This window comes from Mesocricetus auratus, unplaced genomic scaffold (assembly GCF_017639785.1).
Source record: "Mesocricetus auratus isolate SY011 unplaced genomic scaffold, BCM_Maur_2.0 Super-Scaffold_100031, whole genome shotgun sequence".
Lineage (NCBI taxonomy): Eukaryota > Metazoa > Chordata > Mammalia > Rodentia > Cricetidae > Mesocricetus > Mesocricetus auratus.
The window spans coordinates 14,364,077-14,376,589 of NW_024429212.1; the positions used below are offsets into that span (position 1 = coordinate 14,364,077).

At 49.6% G+C, this 12,513-nt stretch overlaps 1 protein-coding gene across 10 annotated transcripts in view; it reads left to right on the forward strand.

Moving 5' to 3' along the window:
• The window catches only part of Abhd6 (abhydrolase domain containing 6, acylglycerol lipase), a 50,763-nt gene that overhangs the window by 18,549 nt on the left and 19,701 nt on the right, over nt 1–12,513 (forward strand). For 4 of the 10 annotated variants that reach the window (XM_040733418.1, XM_021231380.2, XM_040733420.1 and 1 more), the window contains 2 exons: nt 1,597–1,667; nt 9,385–9,535. In XM_040733418.1, the coding sequence (XP_040589352.1) occupies nt 1,597–1,667; nt 9,385–9,535 (222 nt within the window). Of the gene's footprint in view, nt 1–1,596; nt 1,668–2,944; nt 3,066–9,384; nt 9,536–12,513 lie in introns of those variants that run through there. The other 6 variants (XM_040733419.1, XM_013118644.3, XM_013118645.3 and 3 more) reach the window with 4 other exon arrangements.

Sequence of the window (12,513 nt, forward strand, 5' to 3'; positions counted from 1 at the left end):
TTGGAAATCACTGTGTTGACCAGGCTGGCTCCTAACTTACAGAGATTTACCTACATCCGTTTTTCCGAGCACTGGGATTAAAGGCATGTGCCACCACCACCCGGTTGTATGCCCCATTATTTTAATGCCTGATGATTTTCATTTGTATTTAGTGGCTCTATATAATCTTTCGTTGTTGTTTTTTTTTTGTTGTTTGTTTGTTTTGTTTTTCAAGACAGGGCTTCTCTGTGTAGCCCTGGCTGTTCTGAAACTCACTCTGTAGTCCAGGCTGGCCTCCAACTCAGAGTTCCGCCTGCCTCTGCCTCCTGGGTGCCGAGATTAAAGTCATGCACTACCACCATCTGGCTAGATAGTCTTTTTAAAACCTATGCCAGCATTTTTTTCCGCCAGACCCCATGAAAGTGGGTGTGTGACTCCAGTCTGTCATTATAGTATGTTGTAATAAATAACCTTGTATCGAGATTTTATATGTACTTGATAGAAAGTAAGGGCGAACTGCTTAAGCAAAAGGGACCTTGTTAGGCCAAGGGACAAGTCGCTGTCCGTGGAGTTTGTGGATGGGTGTGCAAACTGGTCCAGGCTGGGTTTTACACATCCACACCGCACGGTCTGTGGCTCCTGGGGTTTTTACTGACTGATTTTGCTGGTGATGAGTGAGAGCCTCAAGCCAGTGTCTTATTGTAAATGAATCGAGCATATTTTGTGGGTTTAGGGGTCCTGTTTCTAGCTTCTTTCTGGAGAGTTACCCAGGCCACTCTCCCACTTTTCTGCTTGTTGTCCTTGGGCTGTGGGGAGCTCTTTATGCTCTGAGGAGGCCGTGCGCTGCGTGACATCTCCAGGCGAGTTTTGATTTTGTTTGTGAGGTCTCTTTCAAGTGGGCTTCAAAAGCAAGTGTGCGCAACCGAGTTATTTTTGTTTTGCTCTGGGCTTATGTTTCTTAGAGTGGCCTTCCCCGGGGGAGACGTTTCAGAGTCGTGATGTCTTCTGATTCTGTTTTGTGTGTTTAGTGCTAGCTTGCCTAGAATAGTTCTGGGTCCAGTGGCCTGACCTCTCCCTCCTCCCGACGCCTCGCAGTTGGCTGTGGAGTATCTGTCAGCCCCCTTCCGTGCTTCTAACCCTGGTTTTGAACACCGGGCCCCTGTTCACCTGCTCCACCCTGTAGCAGGATTGCATCCTTTACCCCTTCGTTATTTTTCTTTTTTTAAAATCCATTCCCAAGCATAGCATTCAGGTAAGTCCCGGCAAAGAAGGGGAAGAATCCAGATCTTTGCTTGAAGTTCCTTGTTAAGCTTTGTGCCCCAAGCTCGCCTGCTGTCTTCCCTTTGACCTCCCCTTGCTAGTGGCAGTCAATCCTCGCCTGACCTCTCACCTGCTCACCTGAGACCCTATGGCCCTCCCAGGGCCTGCCCTCCGTGGTGCACTTTTCCCTAGTTGGGGAGGTGGCCTGAGCTCGAGGCGGATTACAAAGCCACGGGAAATATGCGTTTTCCGTGTGCGGAGAGAACCCCTCCGCTCCACCACAACCAGATCTGGCCAGCTGCCAACACATTCCTGATATGATTTAATGCTTTGTCATTTTGTTTCTTGTGATTACAGAGTCTCATTTTCTGCTCCTGCTGAAGCCAGTAACGTTGCGAAAGAGTCTCTCTGCTCCTTGAAGAGTAAGTGTGAGTTGTGAGTTTTTAATGTGTTAGATTTTCTAAAAGAGGAGCCGGCCTTCCTGAGGCTGGGGAGTCTCTAGGACATTGTGTGTGGTGAGGAGGAATTAGTATTTGGGGCAAGGGTCTTCAAAACTACAGTATACAGTCCAAAAGCCCCTAGGGTTTTCAGAGACGGCCTTCGAGCGGGGCTCTGATATAAAGGCTATCCAGAAGGCAAGGCCACAGAGGATTGACCGCGCTCTGCTGGAGAATGTGTCACCTGAACCAGCCCCAGAGGCAGGGAGGAGTGAGTTTATCAGTTAGGTGTAGGATAGCAGGACCAGAAGGGGACAGAGCAGGAGGTGATGTGGACAGGAATGTGGCCGGAAGCTAGTTTATGGAGGTGTAGTCGGCACTGGGAAGTTGAGTTGGGACCATGTGTGGTGACTCTCATTTCATCTGGAGGGTGTTCGACCAGGTCAGCCCAATCCTTGCCTTGCACAGAGGACGCTGTGTGTGTGTGGGAGGACGGCTGATGTGTTGGGAGGAGCAGAGTTTACAGAAAGGGAGCCCGGAGGGACCGGGACCTGGCTTCAGGGTACAGCCACAGGAGCAAGTCTGACTGATGGACAGACAGTTCTACAACTGATGGGGATTGCTCTTCCCACTTAATGGTGCCACTAGATGCTGACCCAAACTGACCTCATCGATTGTTTGCAAGGGGTCATCCCAGTATGACTTGCAGTGCTGTGTGGTCCCGTGTGGGTGTGGCTCCAAGTGCTGTGTGATCCTGTGTGGGTGTGGCTCCCGGCGCTGTGTGTGGTCCCATGTGGGTGTGGCTCCTGGCGCTGTGTGGTCCTGTGTGGGTGTGACTCCAAGTGCTGTGTGATCCTGTGTGGGTGTGGCTCCCGGCACTGTGTGTGGTCCCATGTGGGTGTGGCTCCTGGCGCTGTGTGGTCCTGTGTGGGTGTGACTCCAGTGCTGTGTGGTCCCGTGTGGGTGTGGCTCCAAGTGCTGTGTGATCCTGTGTGGGTGTGGCTCCCCATGCTGTGTGGTCCTGTGTGGGTGTGGCTCCCGGTGCTGTGGGTGTGGCTCCCGGCGCTGTGTGGTCCGGTGTAAGTGTACTCCTAGTGCTGTGTGGTTCTTTCTGTGTCAGTACTCCTATCTACATGAGGCTATTGAGTACTTGAAAAGCGGCTATTGTAATTAAGACGTGAACTTTGGATTTTACTAAATTAGTAAATTATTTAAGTTTATGGCACTGAACATTGAACTTAGGAACCCATATGTACTAGGCGAGCATTCTGTCACAGAACTGTATCTCCAGAAGTTATTTAAAGGTAAACAGCGATTTCACACAGTTGACCTGAGCGCTGGTATCTTTCCGCCGTTACGTACCTGGTGCATTGAACAAGTGAGTGGAAGGTGTGTTGGCATTGAGGAGGCTGTTATTGATCTGTGGTGTGAGGTGGGCCTTGGTGGGTGGGTCGGGTCCCAGGGAGCCCCCCACATGGTGAGAGACAGACACACCTTGCAGGCAGAGCTTATGTGGGAAGTTTTACTGGGGGAAGAGGAGAGGGAGTAGGGAAAGGGAAGAGAGAGACGGAAAAGACCTGCCTGCCTCTTCAGAGGAAGAGGGAGGGGGATGGGTAGGGCTTGTCTCTTAAAGGGATCGTTTGTGCCTTTGGACAGAGCCAGGGTACCGCTTGCCATGTGGGGTGACCACTCTGCCAGGTCCCCCCAAGGGCGGGGCCAGATGTGCCTGGATGATAACAGAGGCTATGTGGAAGGGGGAACTGTCAGCAAAAATCAGCGACTCAGAGAAACATCGAGAATTATGTCTGGGGCATTGTGGGACCTTAGTGCCGCGGGTGGTCAAGCAGGCATTGGAAAACTCTAGAAGGAAATCCTGTCAGGTACATTGGTGCATGCAATTCCCTAGAGGAGAGAGTGGTCGAGGAGGAGGTGAGGGGAAGTCGGGAGAGCGTTATGGGAGTAACCCGGGACAGTAAAAGGCTCTGTGCATATCCAGGGAGAGCATGAGAAGATCCCTGGGGTACCCGGCCAGGCATGCTCAGCCATGGCTCCCTTCAACAGCCGAGGCTGTTGGAGCCTCAAATTACGGAGCTCAACCAGAGTGGAGGAGGAGATGGGATGGCCACAGAGAAGGTAGGGGAGCGCCACCTGGCCTGTTTCATCTGTTGCTCCTCAGTGATAGCTCTGAGGAATCTGTTTCTTTCTAGGAACTAGTTCAGAAGTTTGTGGTGACGCAACACTGCTCACCAGTGGCGACACTGCACTCCAATTTCAAGAACACAGCACCACCATTATGACCACTATCCAGCCCTCAGAATTAAACCTGCTGAGCCATGTCCCTGTGTCCAACACATCAAAAACCACCACATTCTGTTTTTGAGAGAAGATCTGAAGTTGCCCAGGCTGGCCTGGAACTTGCTACTTAACCCAGGAAGTCTTTTGACTAATGATTCTCTTGCCTTGCCTCTCCTGGAGCTGGTATTGCAGGCCTGAGCCACAAGGCCTGGTTAAAAATCAGCGTTTTTCAGGGCTGGAGAGATGGGCTCAGCACGTAAGAGCACTGACTGCTCTTGCAGAGGACCCAGGCTCAGTTCCCAGCACCCACGTGGTGACTGGGGTTCCAGGAAATCCAGCCCCCTCTTCTGGCCTTAGGGAGCACTGCATCCACGCGGTACACAAGCCTGCCTGCGGGCAAAAGACTCACATACACGGACTAAAAATAACAGTGTTTTTCTAGTGCTAAACTTTATGGGGAGAACTTTTATGTTGTGTAACTAAAGAAGCATAAGCAGCACGGAATAGTTTTAAAAACATACCAGCAGGAATAAGGAACGAACAAGGTTGGTAACTTGTAAAAGTTGTTGTATTTGCAAGTGTTGACGTAGTTATGTAGAAACATAGTGGGTACCTATGTGGTCGTTGAACTGGGAGTTTTATGCATAATTGATGTCCAGTGCATGCATGATCTAGGGAACATTGTATGGGAGAGGCCCAGATATGAAGTAGTGAGACTCACAGGGTTGAGTTAGAGTTCAGGTCACGCTAACTTACCAACCAGGTGACCTTGGGAGGTGTTTTTGTTGACTCCTTTAGGTTTTGATGGAGGCGTGTTTTCATGTTGTAAGAGAGAAAATGGGAAGATGGCTGTTAATCACTTACAAGGCTGACTCAGGGGAGTTATTGGCACATGGACACTGTTCTTACATCTGACTGTGCGGGTGGTGGTGGCTCCAGTTATTATTTTTTGTTGTAAAAGGCATTGCTGTTATGGACAGACCAAGACTTCAGTTTGCCACATTTGATGGACTATAGATGGATATCAGGGTGTCCAACCTTTTGACATTGTGACGATACTGTTACTACAAATGTGTGGAGCGTAGTGGACAATATCCTGGGATTCACCGGGCAGATTGGACATGCCTAGAATGCAGGAGTCAGTGAAAGTGTTTCTGTATTCTGTTTGCTCTTATATTTTGCTTTACTGAAGAGTAATGTATCATCACTCAAGACTCTCAGCACTCACAATCAGGGGCCTTAACGTGTTCTGAAGTGCCCGGACTCACTTGATTTCCCTCCTGCAGGGTTTATCTGGGCCTACTGACCTATCTCTGTCCAGTTCCTCTCCATTCTTCTTTATAGAGATAAGGACCCTGAACATACAGCTGCAGCGTTAACATTGTGCAGCAGAGGCTGAGCAGCTGGCGGGCTCTGTTCCGGGCTCTGCTCCCTGTGACACTGAGTGACTCCCCTTGCTCACAGGATGGCCAACCCTTCTTCTCTACCTCTATTCTGTTGTTCTTTTGTTTGCTTGCTTGCTGGCTTGTTTTGTACGGAGAATAAATTCCTCGTTAGCTGCTACATTGAATGCCATGCAAAACCAAGAAGACATATCTTGAGGCAGAGCTGCAACCGGTTCCTGCACTGATGCTACTACCTCCCTTTGCCTGGTGTTGCGGGGCTCCTGGGGCCTCTGCTTTAGACTGTAGATTAGTGAAGAGGTTACGTCAGGCAACAAGCATTACCCAGGATCAAGAGCCTGTCAAGGTGCCATCTTAGCTCCTTGGGGGAAGCTGTAATAGGAGATGAGATTCACGCTAGTCCTTTGTGTTGATTGCCCGTAGTAGTTTTAGGTGTGCTAAGTCACCAGATTAGGAAAGGGCAGGAGAGATGAGGAGAGTAGGGTCTCACAGCAAGACACGTAGAGGAGCCGGTGGCTGGCATGTCCCTAAGTCTAGTGCCCCTGGGTCTGTGACTGTGCCCTTGCATGCAGCGACTCACGAACCGTGTCCTCAGTGTCGCCCGCCACCCACTTGGCATTTCCTTTGGTTTTCTTGCAGCACTGGAGGTCCAGCCCCAGGACTTAATGCACACTGTGTGCCACTGCCTACATCCCCGGCTGTAGGAGTGAACCCCACAAAGCTATCCGCCCATCATGGCGGGGTCAAGGTAGAGATAAAAGGAAGTGAAAGGAAAAGGGGCTTCTTTTTTTCTCCTGGAAGCCAGCCACGCTTCTAACTCCTGGTCTGTGCGACTCTGTCTCTCTCTCTCTCTCTCTGATAAATAAATATATTGTTTTCCCTATATAGCATCGAATATCGTTATACCCGGCTCTAGTGCTTTCCTTTAAGCTAGTATCTTTTACTCAGATGTATTCTTGAAACTCAGATGCATTCCCTAGAACGGTTAAAAATGTCATTAGGAGTCAGTGAGTGGGTAAAGGCTCTTCCTGCCGCACCTGAGTTTGAGCTCCAGAGCCCACACGGTAGAGGGAGGGAACCGACTCCCACCTCTACATGTGTGTTGTGGCATGCCCCTGCCTCATGACACGCTCAAATGCACTTGCACACACGATTTGTTAAAATAAAATAATATAATAAACCATGTTGCTGATTAGCTAAATACTTCCAGGAGTTTCCAGGAGCAGCTATGGCGTCTTCAGAGCCGCTCTCTGGCCTTGACAGGACTTGAGCAAAAGAGATAAGTTTCTTAGTGAGTGTTGGTGTTAACCGAAGCCCTGTGCCCCTGAAGCCTGACTTAATGCTCTCCCGTTCCCCCCCCTTTTTTTAATGATTTATTTATTTTTGTTTTATGTGGCTTGGTGTTTTGCCTGCATCTGTGTCTGTATCAGACCCCTTGAATTTGGAGTTACAGATGTGAGCTGTCATGTGGGTGCCGGGAATTGAACCCAGGTCCTCTGCAAGAGCAGGCAGTGCTCTTAACCACTGAGCCATCTCTCCAGCCCATGTTCTCCCATTTGTGAGCCACCAACCTGTCCTTTGTACGGGGCCATAGTCTGGGAAATCCCAGGCAACGCCTTTATGTGATTTTTCTGATTTTTGGTAATTAATAGTTTGGTGTTCTCAAAGTTTTGTTTTTTTCTGTCGCTAGCCTACTCCCAGGCACAACGAATGTGCACCAGTAGGGTAGGATAGCCACCTTCCAAACCAAAGCGAGGTGAGTCCTTCATAGGTGAAGTGTAGTGCAGAGCTGTGAACAATTGTCCTTTCTTTGTCTAAATAGACAGTGTGTCAACCCTTCAATACAGTCCCTCATGCTGTGGTGACCCCCAACCATAAAATTATCCCATTCCTACTTCATAACTGTCATTTTTGCTGCTGGTATGAATCAAGGGTTGTTCGGCCGCTAAAGGGTTCACAGCCCAAGGGTTGAGGACCACTCATCTGAAGCACAGCAGTTAGAAAGCACAGCTTTCTCAGTTAGGGCAAGCGTGTAGGTTCTCTGAGGGAAGCCTTAACCTTGTTACCGTGGTCCTGCTGTGCAGAAGTTCCTTCTGCTCGGGAGATGGACTCTGGTAGGACTTTCCTCCAAAGTGTGGTGTCACAGCAGACACAGGCACAGCTAGGGTTTCGTTTTTGTTTTTGTTTTTTCTGTATGTTTGCCTACCATCTCCAGTGCCAGAACTCATGATGTACATGACCCTGGGCATAAAATGTCCTGAGTTCTAGACTGATGGAACATTGGGCCATTAACTGCCCAGCTCAGGGGTCTGAGTGGCTCTCTGCACTTTCTAAGGATGTCCTGGGGTACCAAAGAGTCAAATGTCCTGAGTTCTAGACTGATGGAACATTGGGCCATTAACTGCCCAGCTCAGGGGTCTGAGTCACTAGTGGCTCCCTGCACTTTCTAAGGATGTCCTGGGGTACCAAAGAGTCAAATGTCCTGAGTTCTAGACTGATGGAACATTGGGCCATTAACTGCCCAGCTCAGGGGTCTGAGTGGCTCTCTGCACTTTCTAAGGATGTCCTGGGGTACCGAAGAGTCATCTGGAAGCTGGACTCTTACATCCATCAGCTCATGTGAGACACACACACAACCCCAGCCTGTAGATTTATACGTGTCTATTCGTTGTGCATTGTGGGTTGTGACAGCAATTGGTGTCATCGCCCCCCCCCCCAGTGTGGTACTGGAACCCGGGGCCTGTGTGTGCTTGGCAAGTGTCCTAACCCTGAGCCACACACCTCTCCCCTGCCCCTGTACCTTGAATTTAATAGGCAGCTCCTCTACTTACCTTCCAGGGGGGAAGTGCCAGTCTCTTGTAGCATTGTACGGAATGATTTCCCTCCCCTAAAATTGGTTGCACGGGATTAGTATTGTCTTGTAACTTTGCTCTCCTTTCGTCTGCTTGTCCTTTGTGTATGCCTTGTGCTATGCTGGGCTCTGAGAAAGAACACAGTGATTATTCTTCCCCTGAATGGAGTGTGCTTCTAGACGAGAGACAGGTCAGTGACTGAAGCATGCTGGGAAAACTGCTTCTAGTGACTAAGCAGCTGAGAGGACAGCTGGGTGAGCAGAACAGGTTTAAGCTCTCTCTGCCTCAGCGCTCAGTGCTCTCGTCTGTGAAATGGATGCGATTCCTCTCGTGTTTGGTCGTACTTCTTTAATTTTATGTGTATGCGTGTTTTGCGTGCGTGCGTGCGTGCGTGCGTGCGTGCGTGTGTGTGTGTGTGTGTGTGTGTGTGTGTGTGTGTGTGTGTGTGTACCAAGTCCATGCCTGCTCCCCGAGAAAGACAGAAGAGAGGACATCAGATGCTCTGGAACTTGGGTACTGAGAACCCAACCCAGGTCCAAGGAACTACTGAGCTCTCCCTCCAGCCCTCGTTTGGTTATTGTAAGAGGCTTGTCTGTAATTGTAGCATTCAAGCAACGGAGGCAGGAGGATTGTGAGTTCCAGGCCAACCTGGGCTGCCTAGGGAGGTTCAAGCCAACCTAGGTTAAATAGTGAGACCTGTCTCAACCAATCAATGAATATAAGATATTGTAGATCTATAGAAAACTTGAAGGAATAACTACATCATGCTTAACATTTCACTTACATTACCTTTTCTCTCCTGAACTTTTAAAAGTGAGTGGTGGATACCAGTCCTCCCACGCCCCCCCCAAAGCTTGAACACTCTCCTCGTAGGCATGACATCCTGCGTTTCCACAGCTGTGGTTTTGTAGAATGCTCAAGAATGGCAGAGCCTGCTGCTGCCTGACACCCATTGGGTACTCAGGATGTCTTCAGTCATCCTGGCAATGTTTTCTGGTTTTTCACCTTTTGAGGTGCCTGGTCTCATCGCGTCTAGTTGCTGTATTTGTTTGGTTTTTCTGGCGCATGTCTCCCGACCCCTCACCCAGGATCCTTTTTCTTTCTGAGGCTTCGGCCTTCCCCGTGGGATGGTTTCAATGATGTGCTCTCTCTCCTCAGCCCCTGCGGTGTCAGCTACCCTGAAAGCGAGAATGGATCTGGATGTGGTTAACATGTTTGTGATTGCGGGCGGAACCCTGGCCATCCCAATCCTGGCGTTCGTTGCTTCTTTTCTCCTGTGGCCTTCAGCACTGATAAGAATCTATTATTGGTAAGTCAACTCTGTCCTTGAGGTTCTTAAAGTGTCACAGTATTGTCCTCCCGACTGTGTCCTGGTCAATCGTTTCTTGTCGTTGTGTCATGGAATATTTCAAACGAAGAAAAGTTGACGGGCATACATCTCGTTTAGAGATCTTTAAAGTTTGTTATGTATATTTATTTTTATGTGTATGGTGTCTTGCCTGTGTGCATGTCTATGTACCATGTGCATGCCCGGTACGCACAGAGGCCAGGAAAGGGTGTTGGATGCCCTGAGATCGGAGTTACAGACGATTGTAAGCTGCCGTGTTTGTGGCCCTCTGAAGCAGCAGTGAAGCAGTGACAGCTCCTAACTGCTGAGACATCTCTCCGTCCCCTCTTCTGTTGTGTTCTGGATCTGGCAGGCACTGCAAAGCGGGTAGACTGTTTGAAATTTCTGACAGCGTGTGTGCCCTAGGGGCCACTCCGCCCCCCAAGGCTACACAGTGGCGGGTACACACATGGCACAGAATGTTGTTAAGATTCACCCTAGGCTGTTTGGGTTTTACCATTTTATTTGGGTTTTGAGGCAGGATCTCAGTAAATAGCCATAGCTGTGGCTAGCCTAGAATTCTATGTGGACCAGGGTGGCCTTGAACTCACAGAGATCTGCTTGCCTCTGCTTTGGGAAGGCATGTGCCACCACAGCCGCTTGGTTTTTGGTGTTCTTAACCGCCGAGCCATCTTTCCAGCCCTGGTTTTTTTTGGTGTTCTGAGATGAGACCCTGTAGCAAAAAGGCTTGCTTCATACTTCCTGTGGAGATGACTCCTGAGCCTCCCTCCTTCACTCCCCAAAGCCTGGATCCCAGGAGTGGGCCAGCATGCCCAGCCTGGCCCTACACTGTTAATTACTGTGGGGAGAGAGACAAATGAAGCTTCCAGATATCTGTCATTCTTACTGAAAAGTTTCCGCGCAAGCGGATAAGCCTCTCTGCCGATGCAGCAATCCAAATCAGACCAAATCAAACCGAATTAGAAAAAGCCCATGTTTAATGGATACAACGCTCCCGGATGAACTTCAAGCCCCACAGAGGGGACATGGGAAAGAGAGACCAGAAAAACCACAAGTCTGTTTTCTGGGAGGCAGTTTAAGTACCCTGTGGGAGTGGTCTTGAGCATCTCTGGGGGGGAGGGGTCATTTTGTGGGCTTTCTGAGATGCAGAGGGTTTGGAGGGAGATGTGGAAAGGGGGGCTTGGGTGGAACTTCCACCGTAACCTCCCAGACTCTTTGGGTCTATGGACGCCAGGGGGCCGGGGTGAGGCTTCCACGATAACATTAGCACCTTCATTCCTGCCCTGTCTCCCTATCATCTGTATTTTCTTCAGGGTTGAGACCTTAAATCTATGTTTTAGCTTTCGTTTTAATTTTTTAAAAATTTATTATCATCGGGGGAGGCTTTTATGCCACAACTCATGTATGGGGGTCCGAGGACAGTTGTGGAATTGTGGGCCCTATTGTTACTGTCTTGAGATAGTGTCTCATTACAGCCCCAGCTGGTCTGGGGGCTCTGCATAGCTGAGCCTGGTCTTGAACTCAGGATCCCCCCGTTTCTGCTGCCCAAGCACTGGGATTGCAGGGACAAGCCATCATGCCTGGCCGTGGAATCTGTTTATTACCAAGGGATATAAATATCCCCCACTATAACAGGGAAAATTTGACATGGAAAGTGACTGATGGAAGATAGTAAAAAGTATACACGATTGCCTTAGAGAGTCGTGCTAAGTTCTAGCCTAGCGTTGTTGCCCGCTGAAGGACTGAGCCCGGGGCCTGTGCACGCTGGGCGGGGCTCCTGGCAGTGCCTTGCATCTTGAAAGGTGAGCACTTGAAAAGAAAGTGTGCTGTGCTTCATTGATTTTTTTTTTCCATGCCACTGCCCACTTAGGAAATAAAGTAGCCCCTCCCCCAGCCCCTTCGTGATGAGATGAACACTGGGTCCTCTCCATACTGCAGATAAACCCCGGGGGATTTATGTGGGCCTTGGGCAATTAGAAGGAAGAAGGGCACCGGGAGACTGATGTGCGCTCTCTCTCTCTCTCTCTCTCTCTCTCTCTCTCTCTCTCTCTCTCTCTCTCTCTCTCTCTCTCTCTCTCTCTCTTTTTCTCTGTCCTCCTTTTTCCCCCTCCCTTTTGTTTCACTGGCTTGTGGAAAATTCCACCAGCTGCTCAGGCTCCCAGCCTTGAAAAGCAGCACACAGACAGGACAACGCAATTCTAACACAGGACAGCGCAGTTCTATGATCGTTCATTCCCTGTGCCTTTTCTGTGTGGGCTGGGCTTGTCCCTCCTTCACAGGGCCACCCAGGGCCCACCCCTGCACTGACAAATCAGACCTCGAGCTGCCTAGATGCCTCTGTGGTGCCAGGACTCTTCCTGTGTAACCCTGGACATGGAGAGGTCAGAGCCTCGTCTCCTCCTCACGGCCCTGCCCAGGACCCTGCTCCTCCACACACATATGCCATCATTGCTAAACAGAGAATGCGGTCTGCAGGTGTAGACTGTAGCCATGGATACGGTTGCACGCTGGTGTGGTTCCTCCATCCGCTGTGGGCGAGAACCAGCCTCAGTGCTGTGGGACTCTCCCATGTTCCCTGGGCTCTTGGAGAGCACATTTTCAGAATCAGGCTATCAGAGTAGTTTTAGCTTGTTTTTGTGTTTCCAAAGAGGGAAAAGACCTTCCTAGCAAATAATGTTACTGTTTTACCGAGTTCTAGGTGGCATACAATTCGCTATGTGAAAGTGTACGGTTGAGTGGTTCTATTGTATTTATATTATTGTACTGTTGTGACCACTCCATCATTCTAGATCTTTTCCAGTCCAAACATCAGTAGCATTCCCATATGCCAGAAACAAATGGAAAATGAAGAAAGTTAAATGCTACCTCTTACTCTAGTGCCGATAACTCTCAGATTATCGGCATCCAAAGCGACGGTGATGGTGAAGTAGGCAAAGGCG